We start from the raw sequence: 23,551 nt of genomic DNA on the forward strand, positions 1-23,551 counted from the left end.
GAAGGGCGGGGCTGAGGAGAAGGGACTCGGGAGTTAGGATCCAGGAGTGGGCGGGCCTAGAGGAGGCGGACCCTAGAGGGGCGGGGCCGAGGCCGTGGCCCTGGCGGCCATGATGAGGCCCCGCCTTTCCCTTACGGCTGCTGCTCCACTTCCCTACGCGGTCCGAGGTAAGACTAGGTCTGGACAGAGGCCCGGATGTCCTCGGCCCGTCTGGGTCTCGTGCTGTCCCGGTGATACGGCGGGGCCCGGTGGGGGCGCACGCTGAGGCCTGCGGCGAGTCGCGTGGGTGCGATCGCGAAGAACGCGGACCCGGGCCCAGAGCGCGACGAGCCGTGGCAGGAGGCCGAGGGAGGGGCGCTGAGCCGAGGACTTTGTCCCGAGGCTCGGCCTCTTCCCGGATCCCTTTTCCTCATTGAGCTTCCAAGAATGTGTAACTCGGGGCGCTCGGGCGTACGGTCTCTGAGGGCATCTGCCGGTTTATCAAATACCCCACTACGTTTGCGTAGCTGTTCCTGCGTCCGGTGGATGGGTACCTCGCTCATGGAGGAAACAGACCCCAAAGCGTTCGCAGCCTCCACGGGCGCCTGGGTCAGGGGGCCGGGCACCTGGGGATCCCGCTTCTCCGCACACGCTTGCAAGCACTTTGGAAGGCTGATCGTATTTGTGAATGCGCTGTCAGTTGTGTAGGGGTCTGGCGGTCGTCTGTGAGTGGGTCGTCAGGGCGATGGCATTTGCGCGGACCTTGGAGGGCATTCGAGGTTGCAAGAATAATAATAGCTAAAATTTGTGTGCGTATCATGGCCAGCAGTGTTCGAAGTACGTGAATTAACTCAGTCCCGGGAACAACCCTATCAAACTGATCCTTTTAATATCCTTACTTTACAGATGGGGAAATGAGGCATAGAAAGATGACATAGTTTGCCCGAAGTCACGACCACTACCAAAGAACTACCGTGTATAGTACGTGGTGAAGCCAGAATTTGAACCTGGAGGGTCTGGCTCCACAACCTGCTCTAAAACCATTGTACCTTGGCACCCAGTAGAAACATCCAGGCTATGCTAGAATTATACATAATTGAGTTTGACTAAATTAAGATAACAGAAAACAAGGCCAGAAAAATACTGTGGGACCACTGAAGACAATTTTGAGAGCTAAGTTAAGGTGCTTGGAGTTCATGGGTGCTATGTTTTTCCCCAGGGTGGATTAAAAATTCATGTATGGACAAGCCATGTGAATTATGAAGGAAAAGCGATTATGCATAGTACAGTTAATAATGTGACCAAAGTATATATGGAGTTCTGTTCATCCTTTTTGTCAGTTCATAGTTTCAATTTTGTGAAGTTTTAATGGCATCAAGCTTTTAAAAAATTGCATAATTACTGACACTATCTTCCATTTCAATGACTTATTGGTTTTCACCTACTGCCCTGACAGCAGAGTGGGATTAGTTCTGGACACCTGTAGCAGCATCCTGGAAGTGGGCAAGCATTTTTCATCTGCTAGTTAATGTGGGCAAGCTAACCATGTTTTAAAATTGACAATGTGCTTAACACTACTGAACTATACACTTAAAAATGGTTAAGACAGTAAAGTTTATGTTATGTGTTTTTTAATCACAATTTTAAAATAAAATTAAAAATAAATTTAAATGACTAGTAATTCCAAGTAGACCATGTTAGGCCTGAAGATGTGTCGTGTATAGGGATCCACTGAGCAGTAAGTTAAATGGATTAAAGCCCTAGGCCTCCAATGCAGGATTGATTTTAGTGAGACACACAAGAAGGAAACAAAGTAGGAAGGAAAATTTAATTTCTTGTGTATAATTAGGATGGTGGCAGTGGGAATTCAGAGACGGGGTAACTTTAAGACATTTCAAATGTAGGTTGGGCAAGACAGGCATAGACGAAAAAGAGAAGCAAAAAAAGGAATAGAAACACTTGGTTTGAAGGTAGGAGACAGAAGCTTGACTTTAGATGCGTTGAGTTTTACTAGCCTGTGGCACATCCTGTGAGAAGGGTCCAGCAAGAAATTTAAATTCTGGCACCAATGCCTGAGAACGATTGAATCAAGAGAGGCAGATTTATATTGTTTCAACGCAAAAATAGAGCGGAAACTTAGGGAATGGAATCCTGTTTTTTCATGGAGGAGAGAATTTGAACAAGGAAGTGATGGTCAGCAGTTCCATAATCGGGTGATGTTGGGAAGACCTGTGTAGGTCATTGAGAGCCAGTGGGGTGGGACACACTGCAGATGGAGAAATGGATCAAAGTCCATGAGAGAATGAGAACAAAAACCCATGTAGAGATAGATAGAAAACTTTTGAGGCTCATGGAAAGAAGGAAAGAATGGGTGAAATACAAAGAACACAGATTGCTGGAGATAAATAACACTTAACTTCAATAAGTAAAGGGAAGAAAAGTAAGATTTGACAGTTTAGCCTTCTGGGGAAATGGATGCTTTGTGAATAAAGATGACTTTGATACTTTTTACCTCATTGGCTTTCCATGTACCATGCATTGAGAGAAACTTTGTTCTCTGAAGAATATTGATGTACATTTCGTTGACTTTCTAGGAAGACTGGCACTGTGAAATTTTTTTTGCCTTTGTTTTTGGTTTTTCTTGGGGGAGGGTGTTTTTTATTATTCTATTCTACTCTGTAAGTTCTTTTCTCCCCCAAAATATGTTCTAGAACCGAAATGAAACGTGTCAGGCAAATGACACATTTGGTGTCATTTGGTGCACACTACTACGTACATTTCTATTTATTTGTTTGTTTATTTCTGTGTATCAGTAACTTCACCATCATTCATAAGCCCAGTCAGTTTTCTCACCAGTTCATCCTTTCTAGCCAGTCAGCCCAGTAGTCCTTAAGCCGTCATCTCTTCCCTTCTTTATCCTCCCCGCATTACACGTTTGACCTACAACTCTTAGCTGATGAGTCTAGGCTTCTTTTTATCTTTCTCTACTTTTCTAGTCTCCACTCCTGTTTTCTTCACTCTCAGCAGTTGACTGTATCTCGTACTTTCAAATTACAATCTAAAACTTTTTCTATTTATTTAAAAGAAAAAAAAACTTTCTTCATAGGACTCTTATTCCAGGAGAAGTTTTTAACCAAACACAAGGCCTTGTGGCAAAATAGGTGTTAAGGTACTTAGATTATGGGCCGAGGTAAAGCAATGGTGCTGTCCCATCAGCTGCCCTTTTGACACTGCCATACCCAGAGTAGGTTGTCATCTACCTCACAAGAGGAAAATGTCTCTGTTGAGAATGTGTAGTGCACTATAGAGTCTGTATAACCTTTGTTGTGAAAAGTATGTCCCATTTCTATACCATTTGATCTTTTTTTCAGGATCATCTACCCTTTGGTGCAGATAAAAAAGCAAGTAGCAATTGGACAGGTACATTAAAGTTTTATTTTTATGTATTACTTTGGAAGTTGAATGAAAAATCTAGTAACTTGGTTTAAAATATGCTATTTTTTACATAGAAAAATTTTAGTGAAAAATGTAATCACCTAGTATATCATTTCTTATATCATAGTATATCATATCTAGTTCTTAGCTTATGTCTTATTTTTTATTGAGCCTAACTTTCTTAATTGACAATTGAAGATAGTTCCTAAAATGGGTAGTTAGGGGGAAAAAAAACTTTAAAAGCTTTGATTTTATTTTTATTAATTCATTCTACCAATTTAAAAAACAGTATTTTAACTTTGTTTTCTCTGGCCCAATGGAAAGTGTTTGATTTTGAATTTTAATTAAGAACATTCAAAGAGCAGAAGAAATAGACTACGTACGGATTACCAAAATAGATGAATAACAAAGTATAAAAACAATAGAGGTAAAGAATAAGCTAATTTTAAAAACTTTCACATAATTGGTAGTTAGAAGTTAAAAATTTATTCATTAATTCAACAAATAATTATTAGGTACCTCTCACGTACTAGATATATGCTCAGTGTACCATGTTTTGGGAAAGCAGACATAGCCCCTGCTAGATCTAAAAAAATAGGATTTCCTTTAAGAATAATTCAGGTAAATTTTTTTCCTTGGTCTCATGTGTATATATTTTAAAAGTATACATCTATCTCTGTTAATTCATTATTTAAGATAGTGTCATAAACAAGAATAGCTGAAGTTAATATTCAGTAATTAATAACATTTTGTGGGCAGTTTGTTTAAAAATTGGTCTTTTAAAGGTTAAAAGCATACACCTGTGAATAGAAGGTAATTCTACCTCTGTGTATAATTGTAATACCCTAATGCTATAAAATTAGTCAGTCTTTTCTGAAAAAAATTTTTTTTGTGAGTATTTAAAAACGCCTTCAGGAGGCAGGAAAGCATAGCAGGAGAGTAGGGGCTCTGATGTCAGACTTTCTGGTTCACATCCCACGTTTCCAATGCAAAGCTCAGTATTTGGATTTATTGAGGAGATTACTTAAACGTAGGATTGAAACTAATCTTATTTAGAATTTCACAAAGGCGTTTCCAAAATAAGCTTCCTAAGATTATTGCTACGTATCTTTTTAGAGTAACCTTAGCACCACAACTGATTAGCGTACAGTAGAACATTTCACTGAGAAGACCACCAGAGAGGTAATACCTGTGCCTGGTATCTGAGGATTTTTTATTTAGTGTGTACGATTTAGTGATTTGTAATCAGGAGGGGAAGGGAATCCTTCCTCGAGAGATACAAATCAGAATCAGTCTGGTTTCTCTTTGCTCAACAGGTATTTACCATAAAGATGGTGTTCCAGTTTTTTTGGTATTTATTATTAAAAATTAATAATGTGTGGTATTTTAACATTTAAGTTTAAAATTATTTATGAAAACTTTAAAGATGCGTTGGAGAGAAAAGAAGTACTAAACTTCATAATTTCCCCATGACAAGCTGTACTTTTAATTCACTCAGGACAGAGTTTTGTTTTACTTGCTGGTTTGTTTTAAAAGGAGAAATGTTGATCTGAAAATTGTATATCACTTTCTCTGAAACACTCTCCTAGGATGAGTAATTTGATCTCGTTCAACATGTAGGAAAGTGCCTGTGACACTGTGTTCAGTAAATGTTACCTGTTATTATTATCAAAATCATTATTATACCATTTTCCTCCCATTTTAATATCAACCATAATGTCATACCATTGCCTCTTGTTACAGTTAACAGGTAAACTATTAACAATTTTTAATCTTATAAGCTAAAGTTAATAACATTTATATTCTGCCTCTTTCTGAAAAGAATTTGGAAAAAAGTAAAAAGGAAAGGGACTTCCCTGGCAGTCCAGTGGTTAAGACTCTGTGCGTCCATTGCAGGGGGCATGGGTTTGATCCCTCATCGGGGAACTAAAATCCCACATGCCATGAGCACAGCCAAAAAAATAAATAAAAATAAAAAGAATTTGGGGCAGTCCACAGTCATACAAAAAAGCTTGTTAATAAATTAGTAATGACATTCCAAAGTACTAAAGTTTCCTAAAGTGAGTACCAAGTGTAAGTGTATGTATCAAAATTAGTCAGTTTCATAATATTGTTTATGAGAGGAAATTAGCATGTGAAAAAAATTCAGGGTGGCAGACAGTTGCATGTTTAGATAATTTATCCCCAAAACAGTTAGTTTTGTTTCAAATTTTTTAGGAACTGATTCTCTAGAAACTAATGAGATTAATCTTCACTAATAGGAGAAGAATGGCGTTGAAACAGATTTCCAGCAACAAGTGCTTTGGGGGATTGCAGAAAGTTTTTGAACATGACAGGTAACTACTAAGAAGATACAATTTTAGATATCTCTAATTCTGCTTCCGCCTATTTGAGTCTTTAAATAAGCCCATGAAAGATCTCTGTTGCATGAATTACTGTTTACCTGTAGAAAATACCTGTGATTTTTATCAGCTTTATCTTATCTAGTTTTGATATTGGTGATGGTAATAAACTCTTAGTGATAAAAAGCAAATTAAGGACGTGATGCATTTCAGTGCCCATGAACAAACATGTAGTTTAAGAGCTTTAGAATTCATTTTTTATAAAAGCTGATTTATTATTTCATATATCTCTTTAGAAACAGTTTTTCTTTTAATAATTTTAGTGCTGCATTGAGGGTGTTACATTTATTCTTTTAATTCAGCCTGCTCAGAATGACTGTGTACCCTGCACAGCATAGGCTGTTTGGTTAATATCAATAGATCAGTATGCTAAATTGGCCTCATTCTTTCTTTAAGGGCTATGGTATATTCCTGAAATGTTGCTGGAATCACTTATTTTGGACATTAAATCACTTATTTTATGTTTCTTTCTTGACTGATGACAATCAGGGCAACTGATTTTTTTTGTATGTATGACTGTTAAAATTACAGTGTTGAACTGAAATGCAAAATGAAATTTGCTATCTATTTACCACCAAAGGCAGAAACTGGAAAATGCCCTGCACTATACTGGCTGTCTGGTAAGTGTTCTGCATTTGAGTTTTATAAAGGAGTTTCTTTTTCTTTTTAACTAGCTAATCTTATTCTTTAATCTTTACTTATTGGTGTGCTTTCTAAACCATTTATAAAAGACTTCAGGAGCCTGTCATAGTCTACTCTTACTTTATCCCGAGAATAATTTCAGACCTGCTGAATTACATTTATTATACTTCTTTTTCAATTAGACCAAGTAACAGCAGAGAATATAAAGTTCTAGACGCAGTGACAAGAGCTTAGAAAAGTTATTTACTTTGTACCTACTCGAGCGTTTCTGAGAGACTTTACCACTCAAATAGAACAGTATTAGGTAAAACCAGGACACCTGTGATACGCTAATTAGAAACTACAGCCAAGAAACTTCTTGCAGTGTTCTCGGAAATATTTTAATTGGACACACCTTCTCTGGCCACAATCTGGAACATCACAAAAGAATACTAATGCTTCTCAGAGGTGAATGTTGAAGATTCTTGAATGGATTGTGAGAGAGTAATTCTGAACCTCTGTGCTAACTTTTCTTTCACAAGACATTGGCACTTCATCTTTAGAAGCAGACGTTATAAGAGACTCATAGAAACCAAATTATGTCATAGCGTTCTATTTTTGTTTCTTTAAAATTGCTTCTTATAACTTTGATTTAAATCCTCCTTTATGTATGTTTCCTCAAAGATATGCCCCAAATACCAGTCTTTAAAAATGAGAATAGTATTTCATTTTAAAAGGTAAAAATTAAGTGCCTACCTAGTTTTTTTTTAACATCTTTATTGGAGTATAATTGCTTTACAATGGTGTGTTAGTTTCTGCTGTATCACAAAGTGAATCAGCTATACGTATACATATATCCCGATATCCCCTCCCTCTTGCATCTCCTTCCCACCCTCCCTATCCCACCCCTCTAGGTGGTCACAAAGCACCGAGCTGATCTCCCTGTGCTATGCGGCTGCTTCCCACTAGCTATCTGTTTTACATTTGGTAGTGTATATATGTCCATGCCACTCTCTCACTTCATCCCAGTTTACCCTTCCCCCTCCTCGTGTCCTCAGGTCCACTCTCTATGTCTGTGTCTTTGTTCCTGTCCTGCCCCTAGGTTCTTCAGAACCATCCTTTTTTTTTTTTTAGATTCCATATATATATGTTAGCATATGGTATTTGTTTTTCTCTTTCTGACTTACTTCACTGACTTTAGGTCCATCCACCTCACTACAAATAACTCAATTTCGTTTCTTTTTATGGCTGAGTAATATTCCATCGTGTATATGTGCCACATCTTCTTTATCCATTCATCTGTCGATGGACACTTAGGTTGCTTCCATGTCCTGGCTCTTGTATATAGAGCTGCAATGAACATTGTGGTACATGACTCTTTTAGAATTATGGTTTTCTCAGGGCATATGCCCAGTAGTGGAATTGCTGGGTCATATGGTAGTTCTATTTTTAGTTTTTTAAGGAACCTCCATACTGTTCTCCATAGTGGCTGTATCAATTTACATTCCCACCAACAGTGCAAGAGGGTTCCCTTTTCTCCACACCCTCTCCAGCATTTATTGTTTGTAGACTTTCTGATGTGCCTATCTAGTTTTAACTCAACAACTAATTTCTTTGATTGGAAAAAGCAAACCAATTTTGCTAGAAGAGCAGGGTATTGCCAAAAGCAACAACACATTACTTGTTTGTTTTAGAAACATGGTATTCTGTAGCTAAAGATGCTCTTAGAAATCATGTAACCTGTAGAATAGGAAACTGTTCTGTAGTACCAGGGAAATTATATATTACCCAGGGTCACATAAAAGAGTGAACAAGTTTTCTGATTCATGGTCCAAAGCTGTATTCATTCTTTTCTCCTGTTCTTTTTACCTTTTGTTTCTGGTGAGAGCTACTGCAGTCATATGTCTTGTTAAAGGAATAACACACCATTAGGGTTGTAATAACATTTGTTTTATGCGCCATATTGCCATTCTACAGTTTGAATAATTCTAAATTCCCAAACACACTTGGTCCAAAGGATTTCAGTAATTGAAATTTTAGTGAGTGACTTTCAAAGGACAGCTATGGGAGCATTTAACCTAAGACAGTTCTTGGATTAATACTGTTACGTATTTTATGAGAAGGGAAACTTTAGTGTCTTTTTCAGCATTATTTCTTAAAACAAACAAAAAACTTTTTAATAAGTGAGCTTGTTTTCTGTGTTATAAGAAGATTAAAGCTTATAAACTCACAGCATATCATGAGATAACAATATTTTTGATCTTTAGGTTTAACTTGCACAGAACAAAATTTTATATCAAAATCTGGTTACCATCAAGCTGCCTCGGAACATGGCCTTGTCGTCATTGCTCCAGATACCAGCCCTCGTAAGTGTTCTTGTTCCAGAGGTCCTTTGTAAAAATATAGATCTTTAAGACTTAAGTTATAATAATGCACAATTCATTTTATATTTTTGCTATTTATTAATCTTTCAAGCAACATCATGACTCTAAAATACCATGCTGTACATTTTCCTCACTGAATTTTACTCATAACGTCACTCTTATGAGAGGAGACAGTTTTGCTATTCCCATTTTACAGATTAAGACACTAAGGCACTTTAAAACAGAGACTGAGCAACTCAAGTAATAATGTATCACATTGGCACTAGTGCCAAAATAACCTACAATGCATAGGAAATAATTTTTTTATTCCTTGGGTAAACTGCCTTGTCACGTGGTAATTATCTTTTCTCATTTCTGTTAGTCATCAAATAGTCGTACAGTTAAACAAGTACTAGTTTTAATATAAGTGATTATAATGTTTACATTAGAGAAATGAGAATATCAAATATTTGAGAATTCAATCCATCAGATAGTTGAAACTTGTTTTGGGACCCTAGAAGCGTCAGGAAATGGAATTTAAATGGTAGCTAAAACTATCTGGAAGTTGAATGGCTGGCCTTGAAAGTAATGCATTTCCTTTCACAATCCATATTATGTAAAAGTAAGACGTGTCACAGGAAATGTAATAAAATGTTTAATTCAGAAGAGCATCAAAAATATAAAATGCCTTGGAATAAACTTTTAAAGTATGAAGATTTATTTTTTAAAAAAACATAAAATTTCCTAACTGTTGTAAGTGGAAGAATGTCATGTTCCTGGATGGGTAGACTGACTATTATGAAGAGGTCATTTCCATCAAATTACGTATCACTATAATTTTATTCAGAATCCCAGTGGTTGGCTTTTTAACTGTATGCAAGGATACAAAATAAAACGTAATTAGTTAAAATAGAATATAAGAAAATCCCATTGGGGGATGGGTAAAAAGGGGAAACGTGAATGGAATGATTCCCAAGTACATAAGGAGACATCTTCAGTTCAAAATAGTGAATTGAGCACAAGCATTTGTTCCCCTTCCCTTCTAAGATCACAGTGGTACAGAGAAGTAAAGAAGTGTTGGTAATGAGGAGGGGCATCAGAGAAGGAATCTTAACGCATTTCTGAAAGATAAAAAGAGAGTATAAGCCCTTTGACAGGTAAAACAGAGTGAGGAAAGATATGTTCAGAATACATAGGAGGGAGCTTCATCAGTGAAGAAAGCCAGTGAATACCCCAGCCTGGAGGGCCATTCCCTCTCTTGCCTCATTGGCTAGAACTAGTCACATGACCCCACTCAAGGGGGCAAGGAAGTATGTGCCCCAAAACGCAGAGAGCCCACAATACTTGGTGAACAGCTCTAATGCAAGTGAAATTTCAGGTTCATTTTAAAGTGTGTTATTAAACATGGGCCATTACTACAGAGTAGATGAAACCACAAGATTTTTCCTTAATAGGTGGCTGCAATATTAAAGGAGAGGATGAGACCTGGGACTTCGGCACTGGGGCTGGGTTTTATGTGGATGCCACTGAAGATCCTTGGAAAACTAACTACAGAATGTACTCGTATGTGACGGAGGAGGTAATTTAATTTACAGTGTAATTATTAGTTGATGACTGCCAAAAGTTTCATTTGGGACACAGAGTCCTTCCAGTCCCGAGAATTTTAAACTAGGGTATGGTATTGTTGAATCTATTGGGTACATATTTATTAATTATCTTGGTAAAAATTCCAAAGTTTACAAGTACTATAGTACTATTTTCTGCAATTTAAATGAACACTAAGTACAATTTTGAAGAGTTTCATAATTATATTGACACCTGTATACACTACCCAGGTTATACAAAGAAAATAGTATATGAAAAGACTGTATTTTCTGGCAGCTGGTTCATCCAGACATATTTCATAGTGATTAAAATCAAAAAGGATAAGTGGTAAAGCATTGCTTCTATTAATAATGTGTGTGCAGTTTATGCATTTTTCTATGATTTTAATTGTTAATGTGCACATCATAGAAACTCAGAAACGATAATATAAAATTTTAATCACCCGTAATTCTCTCACCCCAACAACTATATTTTCGTATATTCCAGACATTTTTTTATGACTAGTTTTCATATAAAAGTAAAACATTTTTATCTTGTTCTTTTTTTAGTTATATAAAGTAAATATTTTCTAATATTCTGATCTATTTGTAACATAATTTTAATAATTGTATAATATTCTGTCATATGCTGTGATTTACTTTTTTCTAATGGAGGCTATTTATATATTTACATATTTTTTTTACCATAATACGTATTACTGCATTGATTATCTTTGTTTATAATTTTTTACCCATAAGGACTTTTCCCTTAGAAGAGATTCCAGGAAGTGAAATTACTAGATCAAAAGTTTGCATTTTAAAGTTTCTTTCTGCATTATCTTCTTAAAGTCACTCTCTAAGGAAGATGTAACGTATATTCTCCAGTGATATATTAATGATCATTGTCTATCTGACTTTTTTTTTAATCTTTACTAGTGTGAACCATTTTAAGACTGTGAATTTGGAAGTATTGATTATTTTAGATGACTTTGAAAAAGTCTAAATTTATTTGTCATATCTCTTGTCCCACTATTAAATTCTCTGTAGCTTCCACAACTCATAAATACCAATTTTCCAGTGGATCCCCAAAGGATGTCTATTTTTGGCCACTCCATGGGGGGCCATGGAGCTCTGATTTGTGCTTTGAAGAATCCTGGAAAATACAAAGTAAGATTACCTAAGCTTCTAGTGACAGATATTTCTCGTGAATAGTATAATATTAGGAACTTTCAAAGATTGAAATTAAGATACTGTTGTTTTAGTATTGGGACTAAACTTTTCTAGTCTTGGGAATTTCAAGGGGTTTGTGGGGAAAGAGCATTAAATTTGACCACACAATACATGCTACAGAATCAGAAGTATAGGAATTTTATCCCAGTGGTTTCTCATTGGTCTATTAGAGGTATTATAAAGCAGTTTTCATTGCTTCTATTCAAACTATAGTTTTCTAGGCTTTTTTTCCCTAAAAGTTATTATTGATTAATGTTATTGTGACAGTATGTTATCATTTACTTTTACCGGGAATATTCTTGTAAAGTTGACTTTGATTTTCCACTGTTTTAAGTGGAAAAAATGAGTAGAAACGCTGAACATAAACTTTCATTTGTGCCTTATTTAATGAAAATGTAGCTCTTTTAATAGAACACACAAAGGATGTGGTATCTTGGAGAGGCATATAATCTAAGCCCATAATATAGCAAAAGGAAAATTGTTCACAGGGATTTTCATGCAAGTCAGAGTTTTTAAGCAAGTTGTAAATACCTGTTCATATTCAATTTAGCAAAATAAAACTTGTTTTTAATTTTTTTGTTTGTTTCTGAAGTCTGTGTCAGCATTTGCTCCAATTTGCAACCCAGTGCTCTGTCCTTGGGGCAAAAAAGCCTTTAGTGGATATTTGGGAACAGATCAAAGTAAATGGGAGGTAGGTACTGGATGGCGGTCTTCATACTCATTCTTAAGTTTTCAAATTTGTTAAAAAGCTACACACTACAGACGTTATATTCTTAACTTACTCAAGTTAAGGATTCAGAGCAAAAAATAATTAACTAAAGTGTATACATATAACAACAACAACAGAACAATATTTCAATTGCATTTCAATTGAATTGAAATTCAATTTCAATTGAATTATGGCAGATATTCTGCGGCTACACTTTTTTTCTGCTAATGGTTAATTTATATGTTTATTTTCTAAATTAACATTACAAAAAATACCCCATATTACTAAATTTAGACTTACCTCATATTAACTGTGTGCTTAATTGTATGATAAGAGCTACGAGGCCTGGCTTTTTATTTTGTGTATCTGTTTCAAAGTCTAGCATCTCTCAGATTGGATTTTAAATTCTAGACTTAAAAGCTTTTAAAAATAGATATTGTATATGTAATATACATTTATGAGAATATTTCCAACAGTATGATTGCTTTTTCAAGCATAGGAGCAGATGCTTCTAAATGAAAATAAAAATGGTAAAAATGGCCCTTTTTTCCTGACACTGATTTGCTCTTGTACAGAAATGGGCTATTTGAAAACTCCACCAAGAGTTTGAATATTTTGCAGGTGAACTCATCATCATGTGCATGTTAGCAAGTAGAAAATCATCGAGTGGGAAAAAAACTTTTTTGTCTTATTGCTGTATATTCAAAGTCATTTACACATGGACCCCTATTTTATTTAAGATTGGTCATTGAAATTCTGACAAATTGGAAGGTTAATCTTTTAGTCATTAGAGTTTTGTTTTGCTTAGGCTTAGATTTTTATTATATTGGAAGAATGCTGAAAATTATTACTATTAGTTACTTTGGGGACAGTGCATTGACAGTGCTTGTGCCTCAGTGTTTTGAGTCCTCACCATGTGCAGAGTTTGTGTGGGGTTTTGAGATCTTATGTCAAGAAGGTGATGACCCTTTCCTGTCCACAGGGGCCTTATGGTCTAATAGAAGTTTTGAGTAAAAGACCAACTGATTGGGAGAAGTAGGGGAGAGGTACCCTATAAAGGAATCTGTATCATTTTTCTCCAAATGGCAGTAGATTTTACTATTTTAATTATGCAGTGTTTAGGCTATCATTTAATTTACTCTTGGAATAAGGAGGCCATGCAGAATTATGAAATCGTGGAACTTAGAACTAGTTGGACTTTATAGGTGTCCTTCCACCCTCTCCTTTTAAGATTAAAAAAAGCAAGTCTTAAAAAGCATGCTACTTTAGAAGGGGAAATCTTTTGGTTTTTGTGTGTCTTGATCAATGCATAAAAGTTGTCATTAGTGAAGATACATGAATAATCAATATTTAAAGATGGATGGTAAAACAGAAAATTGTAACTAGCGGCAGCTCCTCACATAATAAATTTGAGTTGTTGATATGATTCAGATTGTTCAAATCAAGTCTTCCTGAAAGTTCCTGGAGATAGTAGACATTTGGTGCTGTTCAGCAGATAGCAAAAGAGAGATTTATGTCTGGAATTAGTCAAAAATAGGGACAAAAAATAGACTATTTATTTGAAAAAGAGAATATTTGGAAATAGAAAAAGATAATGGAGTTAGAAGAAATAGTCCATTTGTAAAAGGATTTACAAAGAAAACAAATTGGTTTTCTTGGAGTTGAGAGGTGATTAAACCTTAAAGGTTTGGAAGAAAAAAGGCTATATACTATGAAGAATACTTGAGATATAGAATTCTTGCTGTTGGTCTAGGACTGGTTGAAAGTAGGGAAGAAGCTGTAACTGAGGATAGAATTCTGAAGGCTGTAAATAAAAATCAGACAAGCCAACTTAAAAGCATATTTTCAATTTAATCAGCCTTAGAGCTGAAATGACTTTAAATTTCTATTCAGTTCTAGTATAGGGTATTCTGCAGAATATCTTTCTGGGCACTTCCAAATTTATTTTTCATTATTTCTCCCCTTTTTATAGGCTTATGATGCTACCCATCTTGTGAAGGCCTGCCCAGGTACTCAGCTGGATATACTAATTGATCAAGGAAAAGATGACCAGTTCCTTTCAGATGGACAGCTACTACCTGATAACTTCATAGCTGCCTGTACAGAAAAGAAAATCCCTGTTGTTTTCAGATTACAAGAGGCAAGTACTAGGAAACCTTAGCTTGTTCTAAATTAACTATAAAAAAAACAAGATTCCATAGTACTTTCTTAATTTTATTTTAGAATTTGAAAAGCTACCTCTAGTAAGGTATTTTTTAATTATAATAAGACATTTAAAGTGAAAGCCTTCCTATTAAGTTACTGATATCTAAGACCAAATTCCATAGAAATAGGAAAGGTTTTGACAGTGAAAAGTATTTACAATTTTCTGTCCCACTGTAAAATCAGTAAATAACACGAATTTAACGCTTGAATAGTACTTAATTGTCAACGTTATCGGGTATATCTTTCTTGACACATGCGACTATTGTTGCAGTAAAATAAAAGGACAAGCTTCCACCTTCATTACTCTTGAGTTAGGTGCTAATCTATTTGTTGTGCTACTTGCTAGTTGTTTAAGAATAATTACTGAATTTCAATTGGTTCGCAAATTTTCCTTGACTAAAATACTTTTGACTATTCACTACTCACCTAACTCTATGCTAATACAGCTATAATTAAAGAAATTCTACCTTTATTTTTTTTAAATTATGTATTCATAAGCTTCAGAACATGATAAAAACAAAATTTTTATTTCAGGATGAAAAGTGAACACTGAAAATTATACATGGTTGTGATTTTTTTAAACATTTTTATTCGTGTTTAAGGGTAATATGTCAGGCACATTGATCTAAAACATATAATGATAAGTGTTCAGATAAATCTAGATCAATGTGTAATGTGGTATATTTCAGTTTACAAAAATGTTTTCACAGCATTAGCTCATTTTAACCTTATATGACCAGATGAGAGACCATTCCTAGCCTATCCACCTGTTTGGGTTTTTTTCAACTTTTTTTTTTGTTGTGGTAAAATACCACAATACCACATAAAATTTACCACCTTAACTATTTTTAAGTGAACACTTCAGTGGTATTAAATACATTCATAATGTCATACAGCTATCACCACCATTCATCTCCACGATTCTTTTCATCTTGTAAAATTGAAACTCTGTTCCCATTAAATACCGACTCCCCATTTCTCCCTGCCCCCAGCCCTTGGCAACCACCATGTTACTTTCTGTCTCTCTTACTACTCTGAGGATCTCATATAAGTGGAATCATACAGTGTTTGTCTTTTTGTGACTAGCTTATTTCACGTAGCACAGTCCTCTTAAGGTTCATCCGTGTCTCATGTGCCAGAATTTCCTTCCTTTTTAAGGCTCTTCATTGTGTGCATATACCAAATTTTGCTTATCCGTTCGTCTGTCAGTGGACCACTTAAGTTGCTTCCAAGTCTTAGCTATTATGAATAATGCTGCTGTAAACATGGGTGTACAAATATCTCTCAGGATTCTGCTCTTAGTTCTTTCGGTTATATACCCAGAAGTGGGATTGCTGGGTCATATGGTAGTTCTATTCTTAGTTGTTTGAGGGACCTCCCTATTGTTCTCCAGAGCGGCTGCACCACTTTGCAGTCCCACCAGCAGTGCACAAGGGTTCCAGTTTCTGCACCTCCTCCCCAACACGTCTTTTCTCTTCTTCTTTTTTTCCTGGATAGTAGCCATCCCGGTGGCTGTGAGGTGGTAATGTGGTTTTGATTTAAATTTCCCTAATGATTACTGATGTTGAGCATCTTTCCGTGCTTATTGCCCATTTGTATATCTTTTGAGAAATGTCTCTTCCAGTCCTTTGCCCATTTTTTCATTGGGTTGCTTTTTGTATTGAATGCTATTTGTATTGAGTTTTATGAGTTCTTTGTGTATTGTGGATGCTAATCCCTTATCAGATAAATGATTTGCAGATATTTTTCTCCCATTCTGTGGGTTACCTTTTTACCCTGTTGATGTTGTATTTTGATGCACAAAATATTTTAATGTTCACGAAGTCCAATCTGACTATGTTTTATTTTGTTGCATGTTCCTTTGGTGTCGTATCCAAGACATCACTGCCAAGTCCATTGTCATGAAGCTTTCGTTCTATGTTTTCTTCTAAGAGTTTTATAGTTAGTTTATAGCTTTAGGACCTACATTTAGTCTTTAATCCAATTTGAGTTAATTTTTGAATATGGTGTTAGGTAAGGATTCAACTTCATTTTTTTGCACGTGGATTCCAGCATCATTTGTTGAAAAAACTATCCTTTTGCCATTGAATGGCTTAACACTCTTGTCAAAAATCATTTGACTGTATATTCCAGGGTTTATTTATGGGCGCTCTATTCTATTCCATTGGTCTATATGTCTGTCTTTATACCAGTTACCACACTTTTTGATTACTGTAGCTTTGTAGAAAAATTTGAAATCTGGAAGCATGAGTTCTCAGGTTTTTTTCTTCTTTTTCCAAGATTGTTTTGGCTATTTGGGCTCCCTTGAGATTCCACTTGAATTTTAGGATGGTTTTTCCTGTTGCTGCAAAAATTGCCTTTGGAATTTTGATAGGGATTGCATTGAATCTGTACATCGCTTTGGGTAGTCTTGACACCTTAACAGACCATGAACATGGGATGTGTTTCCATTTATTGTGTCTTCTTTAATTTCTTTCAGCAGTGATTTATTCACTGTACAAGTAGCTCATCTTCTTGGTTAATTCCTAAGTATTGTATTCTTTCTGATGCTGTTGTAAATGGAGTTGTTTTCATAATTTTCTTTTCAGATTGTTCATTTTTAGAATATAGAAATGCAACTGATTTTTGTGTTTGACTTTTTATCCTGCTCCTTTTGCTGAATTATTAGCTCTAACAGTTCAGGGTTTTCTACATACAAGATCATATTATTTATGGACAGAGATAATTTTACCTCTTCCTTTCCAATTTGGATGCCTTTATTTCTTTTTCTTGCAAATTGCTCTGGCTAGAACTGCCAGTACTATGTTGAATAGAAGTGATAAAAGTGGGCATCCTGTCTTATTCCTGATCTTAGAGGAAAAGCTTTCAGTATTTTACCATTAAGTATGACATTTGCTATGGGTTTTCATGCATGACTCCTGGCCATCTGTTTTACAGATGAGGAGACAAGCTCAGAAAAGTAACCTACTTATCTAAGGTCACACAGCTAGTTTATGGTGGAACCAGGCCTGGAAGCAAGGTCGTCTGATTGCAAATACTATCCTCCTTTCATCTGTCTAACCATTCCAAAGCAAGGCAAAGCAGTACTCCTGAAGAGCCAAGGGATGGAATTAGAGCTAACGTAGGGGAAGCTGTGCATAAGCTGCTACTTGTCTAACTCATGCAGCAGATCTTAGCAATCTCCCTGATGTCCTTTTAATCTCCTTGCTATTTCTAACATGTAAACAATATATATATCATGTGGGAAAATATGTCCAAAACCAATACATTATGTATACCTTGTTTGTGGGTATCCATCACATAGAAATAGATTTTTTTAGATTAATTTGAACATTTATCATCAGAATTACATGTTTCAGATCAATAATCAACCTTGATAAATTTGATTATAAACATAATAGTATGTTTATATTAACTGTTACTCTAAGTGATGTGACAAAGCATGTTTTTTCCAAATGACGTTAACTCCTTGGCTCTAGTGGTGTTGTTGCCTCTTCTGCTTCCCTTGTGTCTGTGCCAGGAAATTTCATTGTTACCACCAACAACCAAGTTTCATCCTGCCAACAAAGACTGAAAAATCTCTAGAGTTTGTTATAAAAACAACAGAGTTAGAACACTGATGAAATTCTTGGGGGCAGAAAATAAATCAACTTATTTCTAAAATGACTAACTCCCAAGCAACTGAAAAACGTAGTTGTCTGTACTTAATGAAGAGTCAGTACAAAGCATTCAATTCTTTAAAAAAAAAAAAAAAGTGAGAAAGTATTGAAATCATCAGTCACAGTTTTTAGCTCAGGCACAATTTTCTATTCACTTTCCTTCCAGCATGGACAGGTTAAAAGTGAACTACACAGTCTCAAGCAGATTATGTTTAGGGTGGTTGTAATTGAATGAGCAACTGAACGGACATACCTGGGCACTGGCTCCAGGGAAGCAACTTTTCAGACTTTCAAGCCAACTTCCGTTGACTTCAGATTACCTCAGGTCTGAGGGCACTTGGTTATAAGTACAGTTGATCTGTATTTCTTTATGAAGTGGGAGGTGTGAAGGATTAAATAAGCTGAAAATAATAGTGGGTAATATAAATGAGTGATCTAGGGAGGAAAAAAGAATTATTGCAATCATGTACATGGTTTACCCAACTTCATTCATTTTCCTCTTTTTAATGGTGTTAAATGCTCACAATCTACATTTCTATCAACTGTCAAAAAAATTGAGGGGGAAGTGTAGTCTATAGGGATATTAATTTGGTTTTTATTATACTTCATAGTTTTTTCTTTTTCTATTTTTACTTCAGTGAATCTAAATTGAAAATGCACAAGGTAGCAGAATTCTGATAGCCAATATACACAGATCAAGTCTTAGTCTGAAGAGGAAAGGCCTAGTATGTCTTATTATCAGTTATTGAAGTAATATAGTGAAGAAACATTTTCAGTTTCAGACCTAATGGAAACTTCCAGAAACCAACACTGAAGCAAGGCTATAGTAACTTCTCAAGTCTCAGGCCCTTTTTGAAGATTCAGAGGTTGTTTTGGTCTCTGTGCCTGCCTGTTAGAGAAGAGTGTAAACATGGCACAGAATTCTAGAAGTGCAGGGCTCTCTCACTCATCTGTATCGCCATGCTTAGCACAATTACCTGGCACATAAACCCTCAGGAAGTGCTTATTGAATAAACAAAAGAGCAGCTTTCAGCCGTCTTCTTTGTACTCTGAAGAGACTTCATAACTCGGGAATTCATATCTGAGCTTTGCTAACTGGGTCTGGAAAATATGTAGGAAAATACCGCCTGTTAGAATAAATGTTCATCATAGCCGCTGAAGCACTGCTGCTTTTTTTGAGAACTGAGCAAAGAATAAAAGAATGAGTTCGTTTATTTTTATACTCTAAGAGTTTTGCTACCAAGGATTTTTCCATTTCAAGTGTGAGGTAGACGAGGAAAGGAAGGCCCTTTCAAGTGTCACTAAATGAACGTAGTTACACAAGCTGCTTAACATACAAACCAATTCAAAGAATTCGATGAAGGGAGCTACTACCCCCATTTAATAATATTGACCGGCAGAGCTTGAAACTCATCAAGAATGACACAGTCAGCTCTAATTATATAAACGTCTTGTATCTACCAGAATGGCAGTAATTCAAATGTATTCTCTTGCCTTTATGTTGATATTTTAAAAAATCTTTCTTGGTCCCTCATGATAGGCATTTTCTGTTTTCTCATGAAGGTAGACCTTCAGTTAAATATCATTGTGGAAGGACATTTGCTTTGTATTTTAGGTGAAATACACTGCTATCTTGCAATACACCCCTGAGAGCTCAAAACTGTCACTTTGGTTTACTCTGGGACTTCTCTAATAAAATAATAATAATAAAAAATAATAACAATAATAATAGTGGCTACCCACTATGTGCCTGAAACTGCAACACACTGAACATATGTGCGACTAAACATGAAAATACAGCATAGTCAGTCGCGTTAGGATCTCTGTTAACAAGTGTTTCAAGGCATCTACACCTGTTTTCAGTCAGATCCATCTTATCATCGGTGAAAAATGGCGGGTACTTGGTACTATATTTCACAGGTTCTGTGGCCTGAAAATCATGGGCATATTTAGCCTCTTAACAACTCAAGAATTCCATGGTGGAAAGTGCTTTTCTTTAACTTTCTTTATGTAAGAAACTGTCCTTCAGCTCTAAATTTAACTAATTTAACTGGGACTGGTCTGATCGTCGAGAGACGTGAAACCAAATAGTTCCAAGGCTCAGCCTTAATTTTGACAACATTCATGTGAGATTCACTTCCACAGTTTGGGCACTGAAAATAGAAGACAGGTTGCTTTTAAGTTACTTTGATGATTTTAAACTAGAACTCTTTATTAACTGCTGTTCCCAAGATATGCACTGCATACCCCTGCCAACTAAGAGGTAGAGAACATTTACTGATTCATCAAAACCTTAGGGACTTTACCTTGTTCCCTGAAACCCAGGTGATATTTTTATTAGGTTTTTTTTGTTTCTTAAGTGCTTAGAAAAATTCCGTTTTCCTCCCATCAGAGACCATTCGCTCGATCTTAGACTTTCATCTTTGTCAGATTATTCTATTTTGTATTTTAATTGTGTTTTGGCAAGGTAAGGGCTGTCCCCCAAATTATCTGGTTTTTAACTCTTTGATTCTTCCCACCCTATTTTTCTTTTCTTTTTCCTTTGAGAGCTACTTATTTTGTACTCAGAGGACACTCCGAGAAAGGATTGCCTCTCCATTTACCATTGATTACCTATCAAGGATTTTATTTGACCAGATAGAAATCTGTTTCAACTCAACTACTTGGCACATTTTCTCTCTGCTTCATGGTAGTTTTCAAAAGTTTACTGACTTTTTACCCAGTTTGATTTATTGCTGAGGGATGTCAGAGTGTAATGAATTATTCCTTTTTCCTCAGATAAAGGTACAATATGCTTTTACCGTGCAGGAGGTCGAATTCTTAACGTGATTTATGATGGCTGTGCTTAACTTCCCAGTGATAGGGCATTTGGGCGTTCTTCATGTTCTTTCTGTATTGTTCACGTGTGCTTATTTTGTATCTTAACATTCCCTTATTGAGGGTGGTGCATTGCTTTTGTGAGTTGAAACTTTTTTCAACTACTCTTTTTTCAGTGAAAATGTTGAAGTACAAGTGTAATAAGCTTTACTTTGATTATAAACCTTCCACATGTTGTGATAGTTTGATTATTTATAAGCAAATTAAGTGACATGCAAGATATATTTAATGTACCTAATATCGATTTTTCTGAATAGTAGATAAATGTCTTATCTCTATTTTGTCTTCTAGGGTTATGATCATAGCTACTACTTCATTGCAACCTTTATTACCGATCACATCAGACATCATGCAAAATACCTGAATGCTTGAAAAGCTTCGGATAAGAGAATCTCTTCAGGATGATAAAATTGTAATAAACAGGCTGGCAAGGAAAAAAGATTTTAAAACATTGGATTTTGTAGTGCCAAAAATGCTTCATTCTGTAGTTGAATCACCCTCTAAATAAATATATCAAACCTGCTTCTGATTTAAAAAGTTACCTTACCAGTGTTCACATGGGAAATATTTAATACTTCACAGTTTTCTCGAGGTAATTTGGAAATCATTGTTGTGTTGACCTCAGGACACAGAATATGAATATAATCCCATTGAAATCATTAAATGCTAACTCTGGAACAGAGAGTTTAAAGGTAGTTTAGCCTAAACTCCTCACCTTTCCAGACTTTAAACCTCTGAAGGCGTGGCCTGTCTTCTTCCTGTTCATTGTTACACACCTAGTGTCTAGCAGCCACTTGGCGCGCTTCTAGTAGTCATTGAATTGAATAACTATTCGTTAGTTGTTGAATAAGCAAGTAGGGTCAGAAAGGTTAAATGAATTCCCCATCATTACACAGTTATTTGTGCGAGAACTAAGATTAGAAGTCATATTTCCGGAGCCCAATCAATGATATTTCTTTTCTTACCTGTTGAGTCAAATAGATTTGTGGACATTGGTTTATGGACCTCTCTCAAGAGACAGGAATTAAATACCAGATTCAATCTGAAATAGTTAGATAAGGAAACTTGTTTCATATGTTACTGTAGAAGATATTTTCCTTTAGTTACATGCAGAAATTTAGCTTGATGAGCTTGCCAAGAACTCGTAAATACCAAAGTGTGTTCCTTAAAAACTTAAATGGACACTCCCAATGACCAGGGAATGAACCTGGGACCTCGGCAGTGAAAGCACCGTGTCCTAATCACTGGACCGCCAGGGAAGTCCCCTGGTGGTTTTAAAAGAAATATATTTTTCTGTTAAAAGAGCACAAAAGTTATACATTTTAAACATTCAATTAAGAATGTGTATTACATGGTAATTGAGGAAGACATCAGGTTCTTAAAGTTATAAAATAAGTACTATGTAAATGTGAATTAGTACTAAAATTTTTTAATTCGTACTATTTAAATTATCAGTAGTCAAGGGACTTCCCTGATGGTCCAGTGGTTAAGACTCTGCGCTCCCAATACAGGGGAGCCAGGTTCCATCCCTGGTCAGGGAACTAGAGCCCACGTGCCACAACTAGAAGATCCTGGACGCGGCAACGAAGATCCCGCGTGCTGCAACTAAGACCAAATAAATAAATATTAAAAAATAAAAATAAATATTAGTCAAGATTAAGCCCTACAGTGAGCTACACACAAAATGGTTCTAAGTATAAACAGACTTGTGTCCTCTAACAGGACAAATTTTTTAATTCACAAATTTTTTGCACGTTGGTGGTAATTCCTTTGTAAAGAAAAACAGTTGTGTGATCCTATGATCTTTGTATTAGTTGAGGATTTAACCAAAGAAACAGAACTAGTAGTAGATATGTACGTTAAGAGATTTTTTTACAGGGACTTGGCTTATGTGATTGTAAGGACTGGCTAAGCAAGTCCAAAATCCAAAAGACAGGCCATCAGGAAGGGAAGCCCAAGAGCGGGATGAGACTCCGTGGGCTGGGCGGAAGCTGTTGTCCACAGGTGGAACTTCTCTCTCAGCCTCATTCAGTCTTGCTTTTAAGGCCTTCTAACAGTAAGGCCCACCAGATTATCCAGGATAATCTTCCTTATTTAAATTCAGTTGATTAGGGACTTTGATCATATCTGCAAAACCCCTTCATAGTAACACCCAGATTAGTGTTTAATTGAATAACTGGGAACTATTACCTTGCCAAGTTGGCGCACCATTATAAGAAAAGAGTTGCTTTGCCTTTTTGCAGGGTAAATGCAGAAACATTTAAATACTCAGTAAATAATTGCTAACATATAGCCAATGATAACTAATAAAGACAAAAGCCTTCAGTTACAATACAGAATTGACCATGGAGGAGATATAGGGAGCCAATAAATTTTAACTTGCTTTTATGTGCCACAAATACTGACCTGGGGAGGTATGAATTCTCATATATACCTGTAAGATGTTTCCCCCACCAGAAAAAAATTCTCAGTCTCTCACATAATAAGG

The 23,551-nt window shown here is 35.9% G+C and overlaps 1 protein-coding gene across 4 annotated transcripts; it reads left to right on the forward strand.

The window, feature by feature from the left end:
- Nucleotides 1-70: 70 nt before the first annotated feature.
- On the forward strand, nt 71-21,585 carry ESD (esterase D; the record flags this gene model as incomplete). 4 transcript variants are annotated; one of them, XM_079903019.1, is made up of 10 exons in its annotated part: nt 71-167; nt 3,351-3,399; nt 5,676-5,750; nt 6,348-6,436; nt 8,705-8,803; nt 10,255-10,379; nt 11,431-11,550; nt 12,206-12,304; nt 14,295-14,462; nt 21,355-21,585. In XM_079903019.1, the coding sequence occupies 8 exons, from the start codon at nt 5,683-5,685 to the stop codon at nt 21,433-21,435; spliced, it is 849 nt and encodes a 282-aa protein (XP_079759145.1). In that variant the 3' UTR covers nt 21,436-21,585. The 4 variants fall into 4 exon arrangements, with proteins under 4 accessions (XP_079759145.1, XP_079759147.1, XP_079759146.1 ...); XM_079903021.1 differs by lacking the exon at nt 71-167 and adding an exon at nt 886-960; XM_079903020.1 differs by lacking the exon at nt 71-167 and adding an exon at nt 989-1,162.
- Between the last annotated feature and the right edge of the window lie 1,966 nt (nt 21,586-23,551).

Source organism: Stenella coeruleoalba, assembly GCF_951394435.1.
Source record: "Stenella coeruleoalba genome assembly, chromosome: 18".
NCBI classification, from domain to species: domain Eukaryota; kingdom Metazoa; phylum Chordata; class Mammalia; order Artiodactyla; family Delphinidae; genus Stenella; species Stenella coeruleoalba.